Source organism: Lissotriton vulgaris, chromosome 7 (genome assembly GCF_964263255.1).
Source record: "Lissotriton vulgaris chromosome 7, aLisVul1.2, whole genome shotgun sequence".
Lineage (NCBI taxonomy): Eukaryota > Metazoa > Chordata > Amphibia > Caudata > Salamandridae > Lissotriton > Lissotriton vulgaris.
Window position 1 is genome coordinate 959,386,522 of NC_141695.1, and position 26,850 is coordinate 959,413,371.

A 26,850-nucleotide genomic window follows, 5' to 3' on the forward strand; every position below is an offset into this window, starting at 1 on the left:
AGACTGGGCCCGCCGCTTCTGTTCCGAGGCTAGGCCTGTGGCATCCGATCCCGGGCACATCCCTGCCGACCCCCTGTGGCAGAGGGGGCGGCACGTGGGGGAATTCCCAGAGGCCGGGAGATCAGCTAGAGGCCCAAAGTGGTGCACAGATCCCGGCAGCCTGCCCGAGGCGGGCCCTGCCGCTGCTCTGCGACTGGGGGCTGGAGTGGCGGCCATGACGGAGTGCTCAGGGAAAATGGTGGGTCCAGGGGCGTGAATGGAGGCCCTGCGGGATGAGGAACTGCAGCGGTGGCAGCAGAGAGTGAGGCACCGGTGAGGAGTGGCGCCTGGACTTTGGAGCTCCCAGGCGGCTCGGGCCCGAGAGGTGAGGAGTGCTGTAGGGGTGCTGGGAGCATTATTGCTCTAGGAGAGGCCCGGGGAGCGGATGTGACTCAGGAGGAGCAGAGTGCGCCCAAGCTGCCCACACCAGATCTACAGGGCCTCATGTGGCAGGCAGAGGACAGGCTCTTCGCAGCCCAGGGTTCCGGGTGACAAGTGGCGTACGTGCGGACATCCTGACCGACCTGATGCGCATGGTCCTGACTTCTGGGACACTTGCGGCCAGTAAAGTAGTGTCGTCCTGTGGACTTTGGCCCAGCAAGGGAGGTACAGACACAACAGAGGTGGTCATCCTGCGTGTGTCATCAGTGGTCTAGCAACTTGGGGGCTCCCCCAGCTGGGGTTGACACTCTCCTGGTGGGGCTCACCCGGGGGACTTGACTGGAGTTTGAACTGCTTAGCACCTGCTCCCCGATCAGCAGTCAGTACTGTGGGAGTCCGGGGTAAGAGCCTGAGGTCTTGAGCTGTGTGGGACACTTGACACATCCGCAGCGTGTGAAGGGGGGTGTCTCCATCTGGACCTGAGCTGGAACTGATCCTAGGAGTGCGCCCCGGGATGGAGGTGCTGGCATAGATACATTCTCGCTCCTGATATTGCGTTGGCGCCCGTGGGATTATGTCCACGGCCAGGACACGGAAGTAGAAATCATTGAAAGAGCTCTTTGAGAAAGTTTCCTCCTCTCCTGCAGCGCCAACTCCCTCAACCCCGATGGCGAAGACGCAGGCCCTTTCCGACACTGGGGAGGCCCCCATCATGAAGGCGTTTCTGGAGTTGGTCTTCAATACCCTCCGGTCCGACATACAATCTGTCAAGACGGAGCAGGCCGCTGAGATGCGGGAAATCCACAGAGATGTGGACAGTGTGGGAGAACGAGTGGCCACTCTTGAAGGCAGGAGCGATGAGGCATCGACGGAGCTGACCACGTTGTAGCAGGAGGTGACACGCCTGCAGGACCAGCATCTTGATATGCAGACCCATCTGGAGGATCTGGAGAATAGGTCGCGAAGACACTACATAAGGATCCGGGGGTTGAAGCCGTCAGACGAGACTAAGGACCTCTTCGAATTTACGGAAGGCCTATTCCAATACATCCTGGGTGCCCCGGCAGGCTCCCCCATTGTCCTGGACAGGGCACACAGGGTTAGCCTGACCCGTGCGCCTAACATTCCACCGGCCGATATTCTTGTCTGCTTGCAGGACTTTAAAACCAAAGAAGCCATACTGGCTAAGGCGCGCACCATGCACCCCATTTCCTATCAAGGCCACTCCCCAGTGTTGTACCAGGACCAGGACCTTGCTCTACTCACATTGCAGCGCAGAAGGCAGTTCCGCCCGGTGACGGAGTACCTCAGACAGCAGAACATCACGTATACATGGGGGCACCCATTTTGTCTCATCTTCCGACTCAATGACAGATTGCACCAGATCAAATCACTTACGGAAGCATGTCAGCTGCTGGGTCTGGCGGTACCTCAGGAGGAGGAGGAGTGCCAGGGACATGACTCGGAGCCGGGGACCTCGCCGTCGAGGTGGCAACTGCCCCGGAGACGACGCAGATTTCAGAAGCCGACCCAGCAAGCTATTGCGCAGGGACAGCAGGAGGCTCTCACCCCGCCGTTGATGCCCTGGCAGGACAGAGTGCTGATGTGGGGTGACCACGATCCTAAGGCCCTTTCCACTTCTTGATGTCAGTGGCTTACTGATCTGTGGTGGGTAGCGGGTGGTTCCGGACCGTCACTCTTGTCCACATTCTGAGCCCTGCCACGAAGACTTCCTGGATACCCTGGGAAGGCGGACATTATTCTGAGAACTCTGCTTTCCAGTTTGGACTTGTTTGTTTGTTTTTGGTTCTGATTCCGGATTTGGTTGTGGGGTTTTCTTTTTGGGGTTGGGGTCCCTCGTCCACCTCCATCTGCTCTTCCTCCGCAGCATCCCCCCTTCGTGCCTGCTGCAGCATCGTCTTCCCTTCTTCCGTTTATAGTAATGGGTGGTAGGTATAACCCCAGGGTCCCTCTTTGTCTCACAGATGTCGCACGACACACTTAAGGTCCTGACCCTTAATGTGAAGGGTCTGAATACCCTTATCAAACGTAAGGCGGTGCTTAATTATCTGGAGCAAGCCAAGGCGGATATCTGCCTCCTCTAGGAGACACACCCTCTCACTAAAGACAACCATAGGCTACGGTCCAAATATTTTTCCTCACAGCTGTTTTCCTCTACCACCTCTAAGTCTGCAGGGGTGGCCATATTGGTCTCTCGCTCATTTAATGGTAGAGTAATACAGAAGGAGGCAGAGATAAAAGGCTGTCTCCTTACATATCAATTCTCTCTGGGGGGTATGACTCTGGTTATTGGACCTATCTACGCTCCCAACGAGCGGCAAACCAAGTTCCTACAAACTGCCCTGAGAGAAGCAGCCTCCACCTCAGACCGACATTTGTTGCTTGGGGGGACCTTAATCTGGTATTTGACAATGAGTTGGACCGCTCTTGCCAACAGAGGACGCAGGTGGGTGTGCTCCTGCGCACAGGAAAGACACCCATGAGCGACTTGGGGCTCTTTGGCCTGTGGCGGCAATTCCAGCCGCGCACCCGCAGCTACACATTCTTCTCTGAGGCTCACAAGACATACATACACTTAGATTACTTTCTCTGCTCCACCTCTCTTGAAGCCTATGCCGCCAGCGCCGAAATTTTGAAGGCATCACTATCGGATCACTCCCCAGTCTTAGCCACTTTTCGACTCCCGCACTCCTCCAAGCCCTCGAGGCAGTGGCGCCTGCGTGACACTCTTTTGCACCAACTCAAAGTGATTGAGCAGATCCAGGGGGCTATATCTAACTTTTTAACCCTTAACGCTAACCCAGACACATCTTTAGCAGTTCAGTGGACGGCTCTAAAGGCGGTCCTACGGGGGGAATTTGTCGCGATTTCCTATGCTTAAAACCGGGAGCAGCAAGAGGGCAGAACTCACACAGAGGGTGTCAGAGCTTGAGCAGTTACACCAGCGTACCGGGGCTTCTCGCTCATGGCGGCAGTTATGTATTGAGCGGAAACAACTCACGGCCTTAGACCAGGACAGAGCTGAATATGCAGCTCTCAATATCCGCCATTCCTTCTACACTGGGGGTGACAGGTGTCGCCACCACCTGGCTAATAAGCTATGGGAGCAGCGACAACACCAGGGAGTGCAGAGCATCCGTAAGCCTGGAAGAGGAGCCATCTTGGAAGACGCAGCTATAGCTGAAGTGTTCTGGGACTTTTATGCGGACTTGTACACTGGGGACCGCTTGGATGTTCACCATAGAGCTGACTATATCGCTGCGGCCGGTATGCCCTCCCTGTACCAGTCAGAAGCCGACTTCCTCGATAGAGCCATATAAACGGAAGAGGTTATTTCAGCAATCTCCCGTCTCAAGTTGGGCAAGTCACCGGGCCCTGATGGATACATGGCCGCTTTTTACAAATCGTTCTGCTCCCCATAAGCTCCCATCGGACAGGTCTCTTCAACACCTTTGAACACACGGGCACTATTCTGGGAGAGATGCTGGAGGCAGGGATAGTTGTTATTCCAAAGCCAGTTAATGACAAGGCGACTTACGGAGCATGCAGACCTTTATCACTTTTAAACATTGACATTAAACTATACACTAGCAAACATGGCCCAACTTGTCGAGCCCGATCAAGCCGGATTTGTCCCCCAGAGGCAGACCAGCGACAATACTAAACGCATCCTCCACTTGATAGAGAAGGCGTACTGCACCCAAGTCGAATATATGCTCCTAGCCATTGACGCAGAAAAGGCCTTTGACAGGGTGCACTGGCCCTATTTGGAAATGGTTCTGATTGCCGCTGGGTTCGGGGAGAATTTCAGGACCCGGATCCTGAACTGTTATCCTCTCCCCATGGCGACAGTCCGCGTCAACGGCTATACGTCCTCCCGTTTCCCTATCAGTAGAGGCACGCAGCAGGGATGCCCCCTGTCGCCTCTCCTTTTCGCTCTCTACATGGAGCCTCTCGCTCTCAGAATTCGGAAGCACCCTCTGATCACAGGGATTAAATTTGGGGGCGACGTCCAAACTGTTAGCCTGTGCGCGGATGACATTCTTCTCTCCTTGTCGGAACCAATCACTGCTCTACGTGCCCTTTTTGTCGAGTTGGAAAAATTCGCGAGGGGATCGCGGTTTAAAATCAACGTGGATAAATCCATGGCGTTGGACCTTTCCCTCTCGCTGCACACGCTGGCTTTTTTAAAAGAGGAATATCCATGCACTAGGCTGACGGGACAATCCCTTATTTGGGTATTCAATTGGCACCGACTCTCCAAGCCATTGCTGACACAAATGACTCCCTCCTCCGCACCAGGATACGTACGGAGCTCAGACGGTGGAAACATTGCACCTTGTCTTGGCTGGGTAAGATCGCGGCCATCAAGATGATGATCCTCCCACATATCCTATACCTCTCCAAACTCTTCCTCTCATACCTCCGTTGGTTTGGATTCAGCAGACTCAGGCAGAGCTGTCGCGCTTTATCTGGATCGGTCGCAAAACACGTTTTCGACATCAGATTGCGGCCCTGCCACCTGAGAAGGGAGGAGTGGGGGTGCCAGTGCCAGACCTCCAAACTTACTTTCACGCCGTTCAGCTACGGAACCTGGTAGAGTGTCAAAGGATGGAGTCAGAGAAGCACTGGCTCTTTCAGGATCAGGTAGTAGCGGGCAAACCTATGCAGGGGATTCCTTTCCTCCACAAGTCACACGACCCCCTAATTTATTTGCTTCTTATATCACTGGCACTGTCATGGAGGCCTGACACCGCACTAATGTCTCAGCGCAACTAACTACCTTTCCCTCTCCGCTGACTCCACTGTGTGGTAACCCGGATTTTCACCCAGGCACCGACGCCCGTGCATTTCAGACATGGCGCTCCTCCCCTTGTAGGTCCCTAGAACACCTTTTTGATCTAAGCGGCATCATCTCTTTTCCGCCACTGGGTTTTGCACCCACAGGTCACACCGCAAGCACAGCGTTTGCTGACCCCTTACGAAAAGTGGTTGGTAACCCGCACCTCTGACAAGAAAAACATTTCGGATCTGTACAAAATACTGCTAGCTAATGCTACATCCTACATAATGCAGGCCGCGCGCGCTGGGAGAAGGATCTAGGGAGGTCCCTAACACATAAGGAGTGGGAGGGCATATGCTATAGGGTGTGACATTCAGCTTATCATGCAGGCCTCACAGAAACATTAACAAAAGTCATCACATACTGCTGGAGGGACTGCGGGGAGGTGGGCACTCTAGAGCATGTTCTCTAGGGTTGCAGTTACCTGCGGCCCTTCTGGACTCAGTACTGGATGAAGTTGACCTACACTTTGAAACACAGCTCCTACGACTCCCTTCCTACATCCTACTGGGCTTACCTAATCCTATGACATACCCACTCAAATCCCAAAGAGGCCGGATGATTGTGATTGCCCTTGGGGCGGCCATACAGAACATCCTGGTCCATTGGCTCCCCTCACACACGGGTTGGCTTCAGACTCTGGCTGGTGTTGGGCATGGAGAAACTCACGCTTATGCTAGCTGGCAGAGGGTCGGATTTCCCTGAGCTATGGCGACCCTTCCTGGCGTTGCTGACATCGGAATTCAGGGAACTGACATGCCCCCGATACCTGCGACTGCTCCGCCTCCCTGTTACTCCGATTCCCAGTGCCGTCCCCAGAAAGGCCCGCGGAGCTCACCGTTAAACATTGAGCTATTTTCCCCCATGTTTCCTTTTCCTTCTCAACTTCAGGTGGACGAGGGGTTGGTGGGTTAAGGAGGGAGTGGGTGGGGGAAAGGGGGAGGGGTTTGTTCTTTCTTAAAATTCCTTTGTGTCTCACTGGCAGACCAGCTCCATGCTCATTGTCGATGGTAATACTGTATTATGCACTTGCTGTTTTCTCCCGCCTTATTTTAAAGGAGCCGAGGGTCTCGGCTTTCTGTCTGTTTTATACTCAATAAAAAGATTTAAACAATAAAAGATGCTGAATTATTTTGCCCGTTTAAACTTTCATTAGAGGAACCACATCACCCCTTCCCTGAAATTGCTCCATTGATCTCCCATAAAATAGAGTGTTGAGTTTCAAATATTTGGTTTAAAACAAAAATATACCCACTGTCATGTACCTGACTATCGATTACAGATATTACTCCTACTCCATTGATCCTGACACTTAAAGTTAGCTGCCCGTTGGACACATGGGCTGATACAACCATTTTTTACCGTTGGCATTTCATATCACAGTTCATCTCTATGGACATTTCTCACACAGATTCTAAACCTTGTAAGGTAAATATTTGAAAGTAGAAGAAATTATGTTACCTACCTTATGGTCTAGTCATGACCTAACTGATTCCACCACATGCTTTGAACCTTTGCTTCGAATTCTGTCAACCCTTTTCCCATAAAGCTTTGCTGCACTTGAAAGACTGTGTTAACTTTGCACAAAACCAAAAATCAAGATAATTGTAGTGAAACCAAATGAACATCTTTGGACTTCTAGTCATCGTATTCCAATTGAGAAGGAAGTAGCACCGAGACAAATACTGGCTAGGGAATAGATTGACTCATGTGGATTGCTCAACCTTTTGAAGTAGGAAAGCAACCTCTCAGCTTCAATTTCAATGTGTAGTGTCATTATTCAAATTAAAATGACAGTATTATTGTGGTATCACTGACAGCAGAACCACATTCAATACTTATACACTTCTTGGAGTGGGTTTCCTGTTTGCTTATGATTGGATGGTTTCTGGAGCATTTAAGTTTCCCTTTGGTTTTGATAGATTGAGGGAACCCTTCCGCTGCTGTGATTTAAGTAACACAGTAGACAGTGGTTCACTGCAGACTTATTTAAATGAAAATTCATCAATTAGTGGATGTGTGACTCATCCAAAAGGGAACATAATTCCTCACATAATACTGTATAATGCATAATGTACTGTATACCATGAACACAGCTTCTGTTATAAAACGTGTATTCAGTTATTGACATTAGCAACAGCACCATCCATAAGGGTGGAAGGTCCATCCCCCACACATTTTGGACCTAAAGAGTGTCTGTCCGACTGAACAAAGGTCAGCCTGACAGACGATTTTTATTTTCAGGACAGGGAGCCAGGAGCTAAACATGTGCTAAATTCACAGGCTCCTTGGGTGAGTGAGACGAACTTTAAAGGGCTGAGGATGTCACAGCTCCTATAGGCGTGACCTTCTCAGCTCAGCAAAGCATCTTGAGACTCTCTCCCTCATGACAATGAGAAGTGTCACTGATTGCCTCAGCCCTGGTCACTTCCGTTTAAAACACTTAAGTGACCAGGGCCGAGTGTCAATCACTGACACCTCTTCACAGAATGGCATGGGGTCTGCAACTCTTACTGAACCCATCCAACTATGTGACAAGGTAGGGACTGTTGCCCCCCCTCTTTGGCTGATTCAACCCTCCTGGCACCTCCTAGTCTTCTCTCCCCAGGAGTTGCTGCAGGTAAATGTTGTGCTTTGCTCGACTCTTTGGTGTGTGTATGTCTGAATATATGTGTATTCATGAGTGAGTATTGAATGAGCGTGTGTGCACATGTCTGTATGTGAATGCATTGGTATAGGGTAAGGTGTGGACATGGTATGTGAGTTCCCCTTTATTATGTGCTTACAGTGTCAATGGACATTAGTATTGTTTTTTAAATAACATATGAAGAGTGAGTAATGCTTTGCACATTGTTTGAGAGCATCCTTAGTGAGTGTGCTCCAAGCTGCTTTTTATATCCCTAAATGTACAGCGCTCTTTTAACTCCTTGGTTCCCTATGGACAAATACAATAGTTAGTGAAGGGGCAGAAAACAGCCACTATGATCAGTGGGCTTCTGTTTCTACTCAGATATAATCTACATTGCTCCAATTAAGTTTCTGCATGAATCTACATCAATAAAAGCTGCAAATAATATACCTGCATTTAATTAGGCACCTAACTTGTACCACACAGATGAACATAATTAAAGGCAAGTATAGGATCTAATACTACAGAAACAATATGGTCTCCACCATTGCGTGTCTATCTGTAACCTCATTAGCACGCACTATCGGCTCTGAGGTGGCAAATCTGAATGAAACTTGTCGACCAAACACTCCAAGGAAAACCCAAAAGCACGCTGCAGGGCCGCCACATGTGCAATGCTCACTGCCATTGTGCCCACTGCAAATCACAGCTCTCAGAGGGAAACGACTGTCTGTAGGTAATTGAATCCCTGATGACAGTTCATTCAATTGAGCGGTGAGATAGAAATCCGGGGCCTTTTCCAGGAGTGTGTGCATCTAATTAATTGCATTTAACGATCACAAACAGGCTGGATAATTCTATCCTCCCAAGGGACCCTGGGAGCTGTTGTGACTACAGACGTAAGTGCTGGTATTTCGGTACCAGTGATGCATCTCGTGAGGTAACAAACACATCCTTCCCTGAAATAGAATCCTCTGATTCAGACTAGCAACAAATAATTGGGCTTGGGTAAAAATAGGAGTCACATTAGCTAAACTGATAACCAAGTGAGCACCCTCTTGAGAATTCGTCTGTGACCAGTGTATTCAAGGAAGAATAAACTGAATGTATCAAACCATATGAATTATGTAATTCACGTGAAAAGTGTTAGAATCAAAGGCATAACAAAAGTACTCAAAGTGAATCAATGATTTTCAGTTAGACAATTTATTTAAGCTTTTAAGATTCACTTAAATATTTTCAAAACTGACCACAGTTTACGTTGTGATGCTCCATGTTCACAGTCCCTTTCAGAAAATATGACGAATTTCGTTGCGTGCGCTGCATCGCATTTGGGGATGCAGTGCGCCCAACGAAATTCATTTTATTTATTTATATGTTTACTTACCTGTAATCCTCCGTAATCCATAGATTACTACCCCCCACCCTGCCCCTCCCCCTCCCCACGTCACCGCCAGGCAGCTACTCCCACCACCGACCGCTACTGCGTCTGTCTGTCTGCATCACGAGGATTATGGAGGATTGCGCTGCCAATGGAAATCATATTTAAATTCCATTATGTCACAACTGAATTGAAAATGTGAAGATGCTGTTGCTGTTTCAGTCTACTTTTATGAATGGACCTAAGGAGGGCTAAGATAATGTGTTGTGCATAAGTGGGAGATGATGGTTACTGCACACGTGTTTCCTTTAATTTAGGGAGAGAGCGCATCATTTTGCAACTTACGCCCAATGAAAGCTAAGCAATTTTTATGCTGCTGGATTCTTTCACTTAAACTTGACTTACATTTGAATTGCTGGCTGAAATTATTGGCAAACGTTAATGTAAGAGGCTGGTCATTCTTTTCTTCATCAGCATCCCAGGAAAGAATTATTGCCTGTAATTTTGAATCATATTATTCAAAATGCGGGTTTTGCAACTGATGGGGAGCCAAGTACTTAAAGCAAGTCTGTGTTGTACCAGTTTCATCATGCTGCCCAAATGGGACTTACAGTTCATATTCATGTGCTTGACATTGTTATGAAGATATGGAAAAAAGATAAAAATCAGTTTGTCCCAGTTTATGCAACATTTGTATTCAATGATCGATGTGGATTCTAAATGTGTGGTTTCTATGCCTGCAGATTTGATGCCTGGCAGTTTAGTAGGGATGCCATCTATAGCAAAAGGGATCTATACTGAAAGATTCTGGTGAGAAGAAGGTTACTTTTTCATTTAGAAAATTTTTTGCTGATTCATATTTAACATTGAAGGTATAATTTACAACTGAATTTCGCAGCATGGTTATGCATGCCATTTTGCTATGCCGAGCATTTTAAAAGCACAGGGATGCGTAATTTTTACATTATGATGCATCTTCGTGCTTTCCCCTGCACTGGTGCACAATTGGCTGCCATGCTCCAATGCAGGCATCCTTGAATCATGTTGTAAGGGTGTCTGCGTTGTGAGATGATTGCTGTTGTGCAGAAAGGGACAACTTCCTGCACTAAAACAATAGTTAATGGCGTTTTCCTCTTTGTATGCATGCTGCAGAATGCGGCACCGAAAGAAAGAGGAAAAAACTATAAGAAATAAAAGTATTTCTCTTCGCTGCGCCTCCTTACGCCTCTCCTGAGGAGGCACAGGATTCTGACACATTCCCAGGTTTACAAAAGTTTGTAAATCTGGGAATCCAGTAGAATCTGTAGGTGTTACCTGGGAACCCCCACAGCAACACCCATGGCATGTCCCTGGCATGCGTGAAAAGGGGAAGTATTTACAAGCCCATAAAGAGCCATGCAGGGTGGCTTTGCATGGCCTTGTAAATATGAGCCAGCACACTGCACCGTCTAGGCACCAAGAAAAGTGATGCACCGGCGGCACAAGGGCTTGTAAACAATCCCCTGAATGCTCTATATTACTGGAGGCAATTGAGAGGCAGATTGATTTTATGTTTGATATATCATTTGATGTTGCTAGAGCATCTGGTCTAGCTAAAGGTTCTTCAATTTCTGCATGAAGAAACACAAATATAAAGGAGGAGGTTATCAATTTGTTAAAAAAAAAATATTCATTTTTGAAAATACCAAATGAGGGAACTTTTTTGGGAAAGATCTTGAAGCAAAATTGCATAAGTTGCTCAAGGAGAAAAACACTCTTGTACATTTACATCCTGTCAAGAATAATTTTGTTTCTAAAATATGGCCTCTTCAGGGTGGGATCTTTCAGACCCCCTTTGCAGAGGCTCAAGACTGATATGGATATAGTTGGGTCTGAACTGAGGTGGCAAAGTGAGCTAAAGAACAATGATGGATTCAACCCAGATCTGTGACTGGGGGTGAGTGTCTGAAAAATGTCAGCGCTCCATCCATCATTTCCTTGTGTTTGCTTTGTTCACCCATAGCAGAGGCAACAGCCTTAGTCTTCGTATAAATCACAATGGAATGATTTTCAGAAGAAATGTTTTCATAAACAGATTCCAAACTCATCTCAATAGAAACAGCAGAAATCCTGACTCTTCTGGGAAGAACCTTTGCTTACCGGTTAGAAGTCAGATCCAGCACTTCAGAGAGGTGTGAGAGAAAGCTACTTCCACTTTTTGGGTGCTGCAAATAATCAGTCAGGGATACCAGATTGAATGTGTCCCTTTTCGCATCTATGGTGTAAAAGAAATTAGCGGCTTCAGTGTCAGGCAGAGGGCAGGGCATTGCTTCAAGCAAGCAAAGGATGGGCTTGTTCCATTTACTCTGATAGGAAGAGGCAAAGGTGTATACTCAGTCATGTTCCTAATTCGCAAGGTTTCCGGGGAATACAAGATAATCAACAACTTGAAGGAGGTAAACAAATGAGTCACAGTAATTCACTTGAAAATAGATAATCTGCAGAAAATAATTCCTTTGCTTCCAATGGGTGATTTAATGGTCACTGAATTTGATTGGCATGTACTTTTATTTTCCAGTGGCCCCAGTTATTCAACAGATTGGCAATTAACACAAAAGGTTTCAGGAATGTGAATAAGCATATGGTTAAGATCCACTCTTGATCCATCTTATTTATTGTTTGGCATATTTACTGTTTCCATAGGGATGTGGTTCCACAGTGATCCACGGCAGGGCAACAAGTAGCATTGCTAGTTCTTGGGCTGAATTTAAGGGTGTTGCACTGTCAGATCTATGCGGAGCAACTGCATGGACCTCTTCACACATGAAAAAAAGAATTTTCAGAAATGTGTAACGCAAGGCAGTGGAACATAGTTAGCAATGCCTCTGATGCCTATGGTTTGTGCTGGGAAAGAAATCCTGCAGGATGGGTATCAGATCACCGACAATTGCAAAGTACCACTTTTCTTCTTCTGAGAAAAAGATGTATGTTTAATAAATATGTTCTCACATGAATGTGCCAATTAAGAAATGCTCTATTACACCAGGTGCATGAGTGAACACACCCAACCACATTCAGACATACTTCAATGCATATTCCCTCCCTGCACACACAAATATCCCTCATTGTTTGCACATTTACTAAGAACATGAAAATCTTCGGAACTAGGGGCCTCATTTATGAGAAAGGACGCATCGCTGCGTGAAAACAGCGATGCGTCACTTCTCAGTGCGCACTCCTTGCGACGTTCCTGATGCATCATATTTAATGTATGACGCATCATGTCGCAAGGAGTTACAGATACGTCAGTATTTCTGACGTATCTGTTAGCGCAAAAGTGACGCATTGCTGGAGTGTGTCACAAAAGTGACACAACTCCAGCAATGCGTCCGTTCACATGGGGCAAGCCCCATGTGAAAGGGCCTGCGTCAGTCTTACGCCTGCTGTTAGGCAGGTGCAAGATTTTGACGCAACGGCGTCCTAAAAGTGATGCAGTGAAATCTCATAGATTTCACTGCGTCCTTTCTACGACCCTTCCTTGCGTTAATACGCCCCCCTTGCATACATTATACCTGGCGCAGGTATATAGTGGCGCAGGGGTTTACAAAGTGATGCATCTACCTAGATGCGTCACTTTGTAAATATGGCACAACAAGGCGCATTTTTTACGCCACTGGTGCATCACAAAAAGTGATGCACCGGCGGCGTAAAAGTGACGCAAGGGCTCATAACGAGGCCCTAAGATTTTAAAGATATTTTCTGATGCATTTTATTCTTCATATAGAGGTTCATAGCAGGTTTTTTGAGGGTACCTTGAGTATATTAGGGAGAGGATGTGGCTTACGGGCTAGGGCGCTCGAGCTCAAGTCTTGGGAACCTAGTTCGAGTTTTGGCAATGGCGCTCAACATCCGGTGATTCTGGACAAATCACTTAATCTCCCCATGCCTAACGAAAGTAAAAGTGTGCTTGTGTAACACAAGTGGTGCTCATGTAAAGCGCTCTGATACTATCGCGTCAAGTTTGCGCTATGTAAAATTCAGAAAAAAATATAGACGTGTGCGAGCTTCTTAAGTCTTGTGTATGCATATCTTGTGGGTATGGTAAGAGCTATGTGAGCACCTGTTTGACACTGGATAAACATGTGGTGGAAATGAGTAATGTGTTAATGGAGGTTTGTATGGTTGAAGTTCTAAATTGTGGATTTGATGGGAGTAGGGAGTAACACACTGTAGGTTCTAGAGCAGTGGGTCTAACCTATAATCTGGGAATCCGTGGGAGTCCACAATGCCTACTCATGGGGTCTGTAGCTGCTTAGTAAATTAAATAATATTAACCGATTAATAAGGTGTATATAAATAAAGAAGTAAAATTGAATATCTTAGAACGGTCAGTAAATGTGATGGAATTTGAATTTGGGAACTGAAAATTAAGTTGGTATCCTCAGATTGATTTGTGGGAGCAGTACAAGTGCATCAAACAGAATGGAGTATGGATGGCAGGAGTATTGTATGAATGTCAGGTGTTAAATTTAGAAAAGCTTCACCCATTTTTAAAAACATTTTTTATATCTGTTTGAGAATTAAATAAAATATTTCGACATTTGTGTATTTCCTTGATAAATGCCTTTTCATGTATTTTTGTGTTTGGTTCGAAGTTCAAATCATTGAATTTGCTCACACCAGGGTCCCTGTATTCAATACTGACTCAGTGGGGAGCCCCGGTTTCCAATAATGATTCACTGGGAGTCCCCAGATTCCAGGAATGATTACGTGGGGGTCCGCACCAGAACCACTGTTCTAGTGCATGCATGACTAACTGATACCATTAACAATCTGTTTCTTATTCTGAGAACAAGTCATTTATCCTGTGTTTAATGGTTATTTCTACAAGGGCAAATACGCTTCTAATGCACCCTGGAGCACTTTATCTAATGCAGTTTTTTACTTTTCCCTTCACAGTTCGAGCCAAAAGACAGAGGAAGACTATGAAGATGTCACGTTAAACAAAACGTGGGTGCTAACGTCGAAAGTGCACGACAGTGACGTGACCCATATTTTAAATGGCCTCCTCGAGGGCTATGACAACAAGCTACGGCCCGACATTGGAGGTATGGAATAATTCTTTGAGGTTCACTTTGTGCAAATGTGTCCATGCAAAGTAAGGTACAAAAAAAAGATCAATCAGGACAGTAAAAAAGAGAAAACTAACTAATCAGTCATTTCATAAATGTCCTCAGCAACTCCATTGTCAGTCCGAACGAATGTTTTACTTAGTTTTCAGTACATTTGTATAGTTAGTTATGACTTTAATTGGGAGAGGATGCCACATCAGGCTCAAAGCTGCCACCTTGGACCTAGGGAACCAGATTCGAGTCTCGGCTTGGCTCAACATCCTGTGATTCAAGGCAAATTATGTAATCATCCCCACCTAAAAAATATAGGGGCATATTACCATCAACTACCGATAATTATCTCTATGTTGGCTTAGCGGCAATATTTTTATAGCTGGGCTGTGGCGATTTTAATCGCTTAGCAACCTTGCTATTATCAAGGTTTATCTCCTAAGCGATAAAAATTGTCCGAAATGCATGAATATCGTTGAGAAAGTCAGCGATATTCATGCATTACCGAGCTAATGCTCTTAGCCATGTTATCCACCTACCATTGGATAACATGGCTAAGAACTGCTCAGGGGCAGGTGTCAGCTTTTGGAGATATTCGCGCTTAGCGCGAATATCTCCAAAGGTTGGCAATAGGAGATAGCGATGTTAGCGACTGTTTCCAGTCGCTAACATCTTGGCACGCCCACGTTGCATGTTATTAGTGATAAATTTCACTGACATGCAAAGCGGGGCCCAAGATGGTCGCTATCTCCTACTAGCTGTCACTAACTGGTGTTAGCGACAGCTAGGTAATAGGGAGATAATTTTGTCTCCGCTTCCTTGGCTTTTAAAGCCAAAAAAGCGGAGATAAACCCCCTTGATAATATGCCCCATAATGTGACATGTTGTACTGTAACTAGTGCTCATGTAAAATGCTCCAATACCTTTGGGTCGCGTATGCGCTTCCATTTGTCTAAATACACGAAATACGGCAATTTACCACAATTTCACGATAGATCTGAAACGGAAAAGCTGTTTTCACTATTGTGATTTTATCAAAGAAAGAGCTTACATCCTGGACTTACAGACCCTGGGGAGAAAGACAACCCTGGCCTCCGCTATGGTGTCACCATGTTCCCCTCTCCCGTGTCAGCGGTGGACCGGTGACTGACAAGGAAATTCAGGCTGAGCTGACAAGCAGCTCTCATAGAACCACTCTCAGTGCAGCTCGAGCTCTCGCTTTCACAATTTTTGTTTTGTGGTGGGGGTGGCAGAACACCAGGTACCTTTTTTTCTTACTTCAGGCTGCTGGGAGAAGGGGATTCTGAGCGTGTTGAGTAGGCTGGAAGGACACCAAGTATGAATTTTATATTGGTTTGAGGGACACTCACCAGGGAAAAGGAAGGGGCTGCAGGAAGCCACCATTTTTTTCATATTTGGGTGGGAGAAGGAAATGGAATGACCAGGCGGTGAGTATAATTATCGTAGCACAAAATGTCAGGAGCAGAGTGAAGTATTGTGCCTGGTTCTCTCCTGACTCCTCAATGTCTGCACTGTAGCAGAAGAGAATTTATGGGACAATACATAATACAAAGCTGCATGAGGAAACCAATCCTAATGTGGAGTTTTCGACTGCAGGTTTCAAAATAACATCATAAATCACTTGAGAGTTTTTCTCATTGTCAATCCTAATATTTCTAGGAATCCCTCTGTAGAAACCAATCACATTTATTGACTGCTATGCATCTAATGGGTGAATGACGGAACCATACATGGGATAATAACGCATGCCCGAACAACGCGATCTTAACAATGAGCACGTCTTTACCATGCATGCCTTTAAACTGCATTTTCTTATAAAGGCATGATTGGTAAAGGATATTGAGTGGTAAATATTACATTACAGCACCCCACCCTGAGCCCTAAAACCTGCCCCCTGCTCTTAAAATCACCCCGACCCCAAGCCTTAAAATACCAAAGCCACCTCACCCTGAGCCCTAAAACTGACCCCAGCCCTAATTATTACCAATCACTGTCCTTAAATACCCCAGTTCCTTGCCCTGAACTCTAGAACCGACCACCAGCCCTAAAACCTACCCTACCCTCCCTCCTTGAGCCCTAAAACCTGGTCCCTTTTCCAAAAAATGACCCTGACCCAGCCTGAAAAACTACACCGACCCCTCCACCCACAGCCCTTATTCACATTCGCCAGGCCTGAAAAATACCCTTTCCCCCTCCCTGAATCCCAGCCCCCAGCCCTATAAAATATCCTGACACTGCTGCCCTAAAACCCGGCCCTCAGCCCAAAAACTTACCCCTACACCCCACTCTGAGCCCTAAACCCATCCCCCCAGCTCTAAAAACGACTCCAATCCAAGCCTTAAAAAATACCTCAAACCTCTGACATGAGCCCTAAATCTCGGCCCCAGCCCACAAAAATACCTCAATCCCTCGCCCTGAAACCTGGCCCCTAGCCCTGCAAAATACAGGGGCCCCAGCCCACACATGAAAAAATGAAAAAGTACTTACCAAGCCGCTGTTTCTACATTGTCATCTGCAGGAAGTCTCACGTGCACCAATACCAGACTGCTGACTTCCTGCCTTTACCACCTTTACAATGGAAATTGTTGTAAAGGAATATGCGTGGTTAAGGCATATGCGTGGTAAAGGCAAGCGTTGTTCCGCTTGCATTGTAATGGCATGTGTGGTCCAACTTGATCTGCAGAATCACTCAAGGATCCTAGCTGAACCCGATGCTCTTCAATATCTACATGTCCCTGCTTGCCTACATCGTTTTAACTCAAAGATTCAACATTATATCCTACTTAGATGACACCCATTTCATCCATCTCTCTTGGACAACACCTCCTCCGAACTGAAGTTCACCAACTGCATGCCGGGAGTCGCAAACTGGATGCAGACCAACTGCCTGAAACTCACCTCTAACAAGACAGAAACCACCCTTTTTTGGAAAAGACTCCTCCCTCTTGTCATCAGCCTGGGGGCCCTCAGAACTTGCCCCAACCCCCTCCTCATCAAACTCAGCAAGATTACTAGGGATTGTGATAGGCAAACAGATCTCAATTCCTAACCAGTTCAACACAGTCACCTTCAAAACGTTCTACACCCTCAAACTCCTGAAGAAGGTTTTGGGTCACTCCCACTAAGCACCTGCAGATTGATCACTCAAGCACTGATTATCATCAGCTGAATAGTCTATGGAAACATACTCTAACTTGGAATCACCCTGCAACTTACCAAAAGTCCCCAGTGCAGTGGAAACGCAGCAGCACTCCCATGTCCAAACACCTCAGAGACCTCCACTAGCTCCCCATATATAAACGTGCCCTCTCCAATCTCCTCACCCTGACCTACAGATCACTACACAATCAAGACCCTGCATATCTGACCACTTGCATCCACTTCTACAATCCAAACAACTGCTTCTGCTTTGCCAACCTCCTGCTCACTCAGATATTCAAGAAGGACTCTATGCTCTGTTCATCACCCCTGGTGGCCTGGCCATTGAACTACTGCTGTTGGCTCGTAAGTTACCTTTAGCATTCTCAGCCTCATAGTTCACCATTAAATTCTGTATGGATAGGACCTACACTTGAGGGTGAATAGTTCAGCCTCAAGGCCTTGTATTGAAGTTAGAGACAATGGGGGCTATTCACAAAGGTAAACTTGCACATAAATACATGTTAGTTTACATTTACACTTTGTAGTTAATGTACTACTATAGGCTATTCACTATTTACAAGTGTAAATTTACTGCAAAGCATAAGCTTATAAATCTGCACCCCATGAAACCGGGCAGAGGAGCCAAATTTGCGGGTGTAAAGTACCTATTTGTAACTTTTCACATATATGCAGAGATCTATGCCAACATGTTAAAGGTTTATTAGATTTTAGTTAGTATCTGTAAGTTTAAGCTAAATATAAATGTCGATGAATGTGAAATTTTATTTGAAATGTAGATCAAAATAAAAAATGGCAGAATTAACTTAATTTTGAAAAAAATCTAATCATTTTGAATATATTACATTGAAATAAAAAAGAATTAAACAAGATCCCAAATAAAGTATAACATGTATATTTATATATTAGAGGGTCCCAATTATCAAACATTATGCATTGCATTAAGGAAAAGTATTTTTTAATACATTAATTACATTAACAGAACAAATCATTTTATTTTCCTTATATATCATTTTAACATTGCATACAATGTTTTTCTATTTTTTTAAAGTAATATTTAGTTTGTTTAATTTAACAATCTTTTCTATATGCTTTAATATTGAGTCCCTGCCTCTTTCATTTTCTATGGGAAAGTGTTCCCATACCAGTGCTTGGCCATTTGTGGTTCTGGGCTCACTTCAGATCTGAGCTGAAGTATTTTTAAGTAAGTAAGTAAGTAATGTTTATTGTTTAGTTAATTAAAACCATAACAATTTAAAACAAGTAGCAAAAAAAAAGTAAATAAAATAAAATAAAATTAATGAGTAAACACGATGTTACAATAAGCAGTTAAAAGCAACAAGGTTTGAAATCTTTTTGTTTGTCATGGAGTTTCTAAAAGGAAAAACAAGAAGAGTAAAAAGAAAAAGGAAATGTTTATAAAAGTTCACTGCAGGCGTGAGACCCAATTTGTAGAGCTCTCAACCCTTTTAGCGAAGCTTTTTAAACACTTTGAGAAATTTGATCAGTCTGCCATGCAATCGAGGGTCTGAGGGGTTTAGACACGCCATTATCGCAGCTCTGCAGGATCTGATTCCTCTTTCGTTGAAGCTTATTTTTAACAATATTGCTCGTACCGCCTGTAAATTTTTACATGTGCAAATTACATGAATGAAATCTTCTTTGAAATAATTGCCCAAAGCGGCATGATTTAGGGCCTGTATGCAACCAAATGATTCAGAAAAGGGGGTGGTGATGGACAGAGTATCTGAATTAGGCAGAACACTCCTACCCAGTCCAAAGATCAGGGCTTGATCCATCACCGTTTTTTAGCTCACTACACCATCCCAGCTCAGAACCTGGATACATGCAAATTAGTCTGTCCCTGGCCCAGTGCATCATGGGAACAGGGCAGACCAAACTACCAAGCCAATTCTTATACTGGGAAGGAAACAAGCTTCCGGGGACCGGTTTCTGGCATTTCAGCCGTCTTCGGCCCGGCTTTCTTGAATCCTGATGGTGCAGTGAGCAAGGGACTCACATCTGAGTATACCCTTCCACGCTTATGGTGGACAAAACGATTCAGAAAAGGGGGTGGTGATGGACAGAGTATCTGAATTAAGCAGAACACTCCTACCCAGTGCAAAGATCAGGGCTTGATCCATCACCGTTTTTTAGCTCACTGCACCATCCCAGCTCAGAACCTGGCTACATGCAAATTAGTCTGTCCCTGGCCCAGTGCATCATGGGAACAGGGCAGACCAAACTACCAAGCCAATTCTTATACTGGGAAGGAAACAAGCTTCCGGGGACCGGTTTCTGGCATTTCAGCCGTCTTCGGCCCGGCTTGCTTGAATCCTGATGGTGCAGTGAGCAAGGGACTCACATCTGAGTATACCCTTCCACGCTTATGGTGGACAAAACGATTCAGAAAAGGGGGTGGTGATGGACAGAGTATCTGAATTAAGCGGAACACCCCCCCTGTTTTGAATCGTTTTCTAACGCACAATTCACCTTTTACTGATATGAACGGTGGACCTGTATTTTTCTCGGACTGGACATTCAGAATTATAAAGTTAAGGGAAGCATTTCCTTGTTCATACACTTCATTTTCTAGATCGGTCCCTTTCCTTTGGGGAATACCGTCTTCGTCTGGAAAACATGCCTCATTCATTACTTTATTCAAATCTCCCCATATCCAATCGCCCTGGGAAACTGTGGACTTTCTGTCTAGTGATGACATTAAAGCAAACCATGCTCCGCACGAACCATTGTGCGAGAACGGAAAAGGAAAGAGGGGCAGAACTCCCTTCGTTTTCTGATAAGGTGGGAGTCAGCCACATACCCAGCAATTTGTTACATTGCTGGTCTGATGAGAATGGTGCAACATTCGAATAAAAGTATTGTTACGCAGGGCTAGTCGATATGACAGTTCATGGGGTGGCAGATCACTGAATGTGTGCTCTACAGTGTCATTAAAAGAAGAGTGTATACGTGAAGAAATAGGAGGAAAGAAAACATGTAGTGCCAAGCTGATACATATTATAGTGATGCACAGAAGAGACATAAAAATCAGAGTTACTATACATCTGCTGCGTAATATCTTGCAGTACTTTTCTTTCATTTCTCTCTTTTTACTATTCTGGTCTACGATCTTATACATGTCAGGAACCTGTCTAACCGATTCACCACCTAGTGGACTTAAACAATTAAACCCTGTCTGACTTACTAGATTGTAATTTGGACCTATATTCCTGTTGCGGAGTCTTTTCTAGCAAAGGGGGCTTACAGTCTGTACTATCGGGACTGTCCTTAGTTTTGATCAAAGTTCCGGAATCTCCAAAGAATTTCTTGCAGTGTTGGGCGTGAAGCCAGTCTTTGCGTCCCTCGACCTTGACGGCAGTCCTCGTGGTGAGCAAAACTAATTTCGGTGTTTTCCAGCGCGGCTCAAGGGGGCTTGATCGATCAAAGTTCCGAATATAAACATGGTCACCAGGGACGATGGTGTGCTCCTTGACCTGGGTGTTGTCGGGGAAGGCGGCGGCAACCTGTGAACGACAAGAGAGTAGTGCAGACATCAAGGAAGCCAGATAATCTGTCAGCATGTTACTGTCAACATCAGTTATTTTCTTAGGCATAGGCGTACCCCACATATTCGGTGGTCTACCGAAAACCACTTCGTAAGGAGATAGGCCTGTTCTGGAATGAGCTACCATACGCATGTAAAAGAGGGCAACCGGCAAGGCTACCATCCAATCCACGCCTTTTTCTGCACAGACTTTTGCTAATTTCGTCTTAAGTGTCTGATTATGGCGCTCAACAAGTTCAGCTGCTCTTGGGTGTCGTACACAATGAAACTTCCACTGGTATCCTAACAGAAGAGACACTTGTTTCATTAATTCAGAGGAAAATGGCTGACCGTTGTCTGAGTACACGACACGGGGCAATCCCTATCTGGGAAAAAACTTACGCACCAATTGCCTGGCGGTGGTCACAGCAGTATAATCTGGGACTGGGTACGTTTCTGTCCATCTGGATAGTGCACATACAACTACTAGGACATACTTGTAACCTCTACATCTGTCCATCTGGATATAATCCATCTGGAGGACTTAAAAAGGATGGTCAGGAGGATGAAATCCGCCTTGTTCCACCGGAATGCCTTTGACTGGATTGAACTGGCAACAGATCATACAGGTGCGTACTTTCTGTTTCGCTGCTGCACGCAGGTGCTTGTTAAACCAGATATTCTGTAAGCTGTCTAGCATGGCCTTTTCCCCCAAGTGTGCTGGACTATGTGCTGTGTTTATGATGACTTGTACCATAGAGTCTGGGAGTAACCATGTAGCTTTGCCTTTAGTCATCCAACCTTGGTCAGTCTGGACCCCTCCTTGTTCAGTCCATTTCTTTATTTCGTCTGGAGTGGCATGTGTCTGTATGTCGAGTACATCTTGTGAAGGATCCCTGACTGTCATGCTGTTTGTCAGTAATGGTACCTCTGTCTTTGTCGTGTCTGTTGGTGTCTGGGCTGTAAGTTTAGCTGTTCGGTCTGCCAGGTCGTTACCCTGGGAAATGGTGTCTGTAACTTTCGTGTGTGCTTTGCATTTCAGGATGGCTATGGCTGCAGGTAAATGTATTGCTTCTAACAGAGCCTGAATGAGGGGACCGTGCTGAATTTTAGCCCCATGAGAGGTCAGGAAACCTCTCTCCCTCCATAACACTCCGAAATCATGAACAACACCGAATGCATACTGTGAATCTGTATATATGTTCACTTTCAAGTTCTTGGCTTTTATGCAGGCTTGTGTCAGAGCGATGAGCTCTGCTGCTTGTGCTGACAGTGTGTCTATTCTTTGTGTCTCTATGACTTCAGTATCAGTGGCCACGGCATATGCGGCCACTAACTCTCCTGTGCTTGTTCTCATGCATGAACCATCTACATAAAGTGTCAGGTCAGGGTCTGGCAGTGCAATATCTGTCAGGTCTTGTCTTGGTTTCGTCACTGTATTCATGACTTCCACACAGTCATGTGGTGCAGTGTCTACTATGCTTGAGGGCAAGAGTGTAGCAGGGTTGAGAATATTGCATCGTCTGATCTCTATGTGTGGCTGAAATAATGTCAGTTCATATCCTGTCAGTCTTGCTACAATCAAGTGCTGTGTCTGTGTCCTGCTCAAGAGAACTTCCACTGCATGTGGAACCTGTACTGTCAGGGGGTGTCCTAACACTATGGAGTCACTCTGTCTTATAGCTAGAGCTGTTGCTGCAACTGATTTCAGGCACGCAGGCAGAGCCTGGGCCACTGGATCCAATGTACTTGAAAAATAAGCACAAGGCTTGTGTTTTCCTGCTTGATCTTGTGTGAGGACAGATAATGCTGTTCCATCTCGTTCAGTGACAAAAAGCGTGAAAGGTTTGCTGTAACAAGGAGTCGCTAAAACTGGTGCTTGGCATAAGGCTCTTTTTAATTCTTCAAATGCCAGAGTATGTTCTTGTGTCCAAGGGAGGACAGTCGAAGACGCTGCCTCCTGTGATGTCAACTGTATGAGTGGTTTGGCTTGATAGGCATACTGGGGAATCCATTGTCTGCAGTATGAAGTGAGGCCAATGACGGCCCGTACTTCCTTTTGTGTCTTGGGCTGTGAAAGGTTAGCAATTAACTGAATACGTTCTTGTATCAGCTGTCTACCCCTCTTGGACAGCAAGTGTCCAAGGTACACCACTTGCTGTGCACAGAATTGCAACTTCGAAGGGGACACTTTGTGCCCCTTGTCTGCCAGGAAGTGTAGAACTGTCACTGATGCATTTTCGCAGTCTGGCTCTGATCGTGCTGTGATGAGGATACCGTCTACATACTGGAGCAGTGCAGTGTTAGCAGGCATGTGAATACTGTCCAGCTGTCTTTTTAATGCTTGGCTGTAAATGCTAGGACTCTCTGTAAAACCTTGGGGAGCTCTCGTAAATTTAAAACTGCCTCCATTTAAACTGAATCCGAAGAGGTACTGGCTATCTGGATGAATTGGAACACTGAAAAAGGCATTCTTCAAGTCAATTACAGTAAAGAACGTTGCCTCAGAATCAATAGCAGTCAGTAATGAAGAAATGTCTGGGACCACTGGGTATTGAGGAACTACACACTTGTTCAATTCTCGAAGGTCAACAACTAGTCTGTAAACTGGTGGTGCATTAGGGTCTGTTCGTTTAAGAATAGGGATGACAGGTGAATTACATACATTCGAGTCAGTCTCTACTACCACCCCTTGTGCAATGAGTTCGTCAACAATTTTCAGTAAGGCTACTACGGCATCAGGTGGTAACTTGTATTGTTGGATTCGTGGCAGTACTACTACTGTTTTGAGAGTGACACGGTGTGGTGTAATGTGCATGTAACCTACGTCAGTCGGACCTTGTGCCCATAGGTGCTGTGGTACATTCTGGAGTCTATGATCAAAATCTTTCAACACATAATGTCCCTTAAAATCACGTAAGAACAGTCGTACTCCTTCCGGAGAACAACATATAACTGCTCTAAGTTCTTTCAATGTCTTTATACCAAGCAAGTTTTCTGGACATGACTTAGTAAGCAGCAAGTCTGTGGTACGTGACAATGGACCGACCCCTAGGGAAACTGGTTTCGATACCTCGTTAACAATAGGATTTCCTGAAAATCCCAGGGAAACATTCTGTGAGCCTGAGAGGGGTGCCCCTGGAACCTCGTCATGGCTGATGGTAGTTCTGCTCGCCCCTGTGTCAATCAGGAATTTTCTGTCTTTTCCCAATACACAACTATGTACATAGGGACCCTCTTGATCTACAGGAACCTCAATAAGGGGCAAGCCAACTTCCCTCTCTAGGCTGTTTCATGAGAACTGTTGGTATTCTGGATAATCCGACTGGTATACTGGTACATTTGTTGTGTGGCATGTTGTGTGGCAGGTGGTGGTGGGGGTGGAAAATTTGCTACTGTCTGTTGTGTGTTCTGTGGGGTGCTATTCTGCCTAGGAGGATGCGGTCGTTCTTTTGTCTTGCCTGTAGCTATATTGTGTTTCAAGACAGCACAATCTTTTACAAAGTGACCTGGCTGTTTGCAATAATTACAGTTCCCATTAACAAGTGTCGTGCCCTTTTTGTTCGCATTAGCTGGTACCGTTTGGGCAACCAGCACTTTCATTTTTGTATCTTTCATGCGTCTCTTCTCATGATCCTGTTCCTCTCTAATTCTGTTCGGGTGATATTGTAACATTTGTAACATTTGCGAAGGGCTATTTGCTTGCCAAGTACTCTCAACTTTCTGTACTCTATTCCTGATCGGGTGTAAGGAATTCTCTACTAATTTGTTCACAAAAAGATGTGGATATGATTCACTACTGGTCTTAAGGCCACTATTAATAGAAAAACATTTCTCGAATCTAGAATAAAAATCACTTGTGTCCTCGTCTTGTTTCTGTTTACAGGCTGAAATAGCATCCCAATCTTCCTTTTTAGTAATCAATAGTCTCGGCAGAACCTGTATGAGGAGTTCAGGTAGTGCTTTAGCTTTGTCCCCAGGACCAACACCAGGGTGCCGGCCTTTATCCTCTGCTTCCAATTCTGCCCAACGTAATTTTTTCTCTCCCACCTCCCAGTCCTTTTCCTTAAGCTTTTCGTAAATACCAGCAGGCAACAGTACTTTCAATAGTTTTATAATGTCAGCGTACGTGTAATCCCCTATGCGGAGAATGTCTTTTAATTCTCGGTGAACCCCCCCGGATCTTTATCATGGCAGGGCAACATCTTTTTCATTTCCAGTATTTCTAGTTTCGTCAAGGGTGTGTAAACATACACTCGTTGAAGCTCACCCGTTGCATTTTTAACGGGATGTACCTCTCGTAGGGGGTTCTGTCTGTCTATGTGTAAGTTCTTTCTGTCGTGGTGTGGGGCGGGAATCATGCATGTCGTCAGAGAAGTCAAGTACTTATGTCGTTGGTCCAGAATGACATTAATTAATTCAGTACCTAGGTCTGTCCATCTCTCTAAAAGTATATTGTCCAGTAATTTATACAATGGACCGGGATCAGAATATTGACTCTCATACAATGTTATCAAATGTTGAACCATGTAAATACCAGCCAAACGCTGTTCGTTCGGTGGAAGGCTCAAAAAGGTCTGAGCCACTATATCACTGCTATATATGTTAGAATTAGACACCCATTGGACGGCTGACCGGACCAGTTCTTGTTCGTGTGGGGTGTGGGGTCTTTCGCTCTCTGCCCGTCGTTTCAGTGCTTTTTCAGTAGCTTGGAATAGATTCTCAAGGGAATATCTTTCTTTTATAGAATGTCCCTGTTTACAGTAGTCGAGACACTTGGGCATGTCAAACTGTCGTGCTTTGCCTACGTAATTTATTTTGTCCTTTTCCTCGGTATCTGGCTCAACATCTTCCGTTGATGACTCATACTGCCCGTCAGACTCTTCCTTGTGTATTTCTATGATCGTCTTTCGTATTTTTTTGTACATACTTTCTGTCTGTCCCTGTTTGTCATGCCGACCGGAAGCTATGTTGTCACTCCAATCCGTCAGCCCTTTCTTTACCTCTTTGTCTGGTTGGTCTTGTTCCCTGATCAGACAGTTAATCAAAAAACGTAAAATCATGTTCTTAACCTCCACCTTTCTTTGTTCCATGGCCTCTTCTATACTCTCGGGTCCCTCCCCCGTTCTAATGAACTGGTATATTTTATCTAGGTGTTCCTTCATGCCTGGTAATGTGATCAAATAGTCGACAGCATGTCTTTTTCTTAGTGAAAACACTAGCATTGTACCCTCTCCTGGTACTGGATCGTATATACAACATGGGATCGTTACACCTACATACTTAAATGATGTCGATGTCATTTGTGGCGTTCATGGTGGCCCTAGCCCTAGTGGTGTTCGTGTCGTTGGCGGTGTTCGTGGCGTTGTCGGTGGCCCCCCTCCCACTGCCCCGGCACCTACGTCGTCTTTCACGACCTGCGGAAGCTGTAACTGTAGAAGCTGATCCTGTGATGGGGCGGAGGGAATTCTGCGTTTACATAGTCCGGTGCGGGCTCTTCTAGATAGGAGGAAATAAAAGCTTCAGAGGCTGTCGGCTTTTGTCTACGTACTCTAAAGGGTACTGGTGGTGGCGTATGCGACCTACGGGATTTTTCAGAGGGGGTCACTTTAGCTAGTTCTTCTGAAAGGACAGGATAAATACCAGTAACAAGGGCATTTCTTTCTCTATCAGCTTGTTCTGCCTTGACCCGTTCCCCCTCTTCCTGCAGTTCTTTTTCTCTGGCTT

General features: G+C 45.5%; 1 protein-coding gene across 3 annotated transcripts in view; it reads left to right on the forward strand.

Moving 5' to 3' along the window:
* Positions 1-26,850, forward strand: part of GABRG2 (gamma-aminobutyric acid type A receptor subunit gamma2) — a 553,433-nt gene that overhangs the window by 232,037 nt on the left and 294,546 nt on the right. For 2 of the 3 annotated variants that reach the window (XM_086931400.1, XM_086931401.1), the window contains exon 2: positions 14,233-14,381. In XM_086931400.1, the coding sequence (XP_086787526.1) occupies positions 14,233-14,381 (149 nt within the window). Of the gene's footprint in view, positions 1-14,232; positions 14,382-26,850 lie in introns of those variants that run through there. The other variant, XM_086931402.1, reaches the window with a different exon arrangement.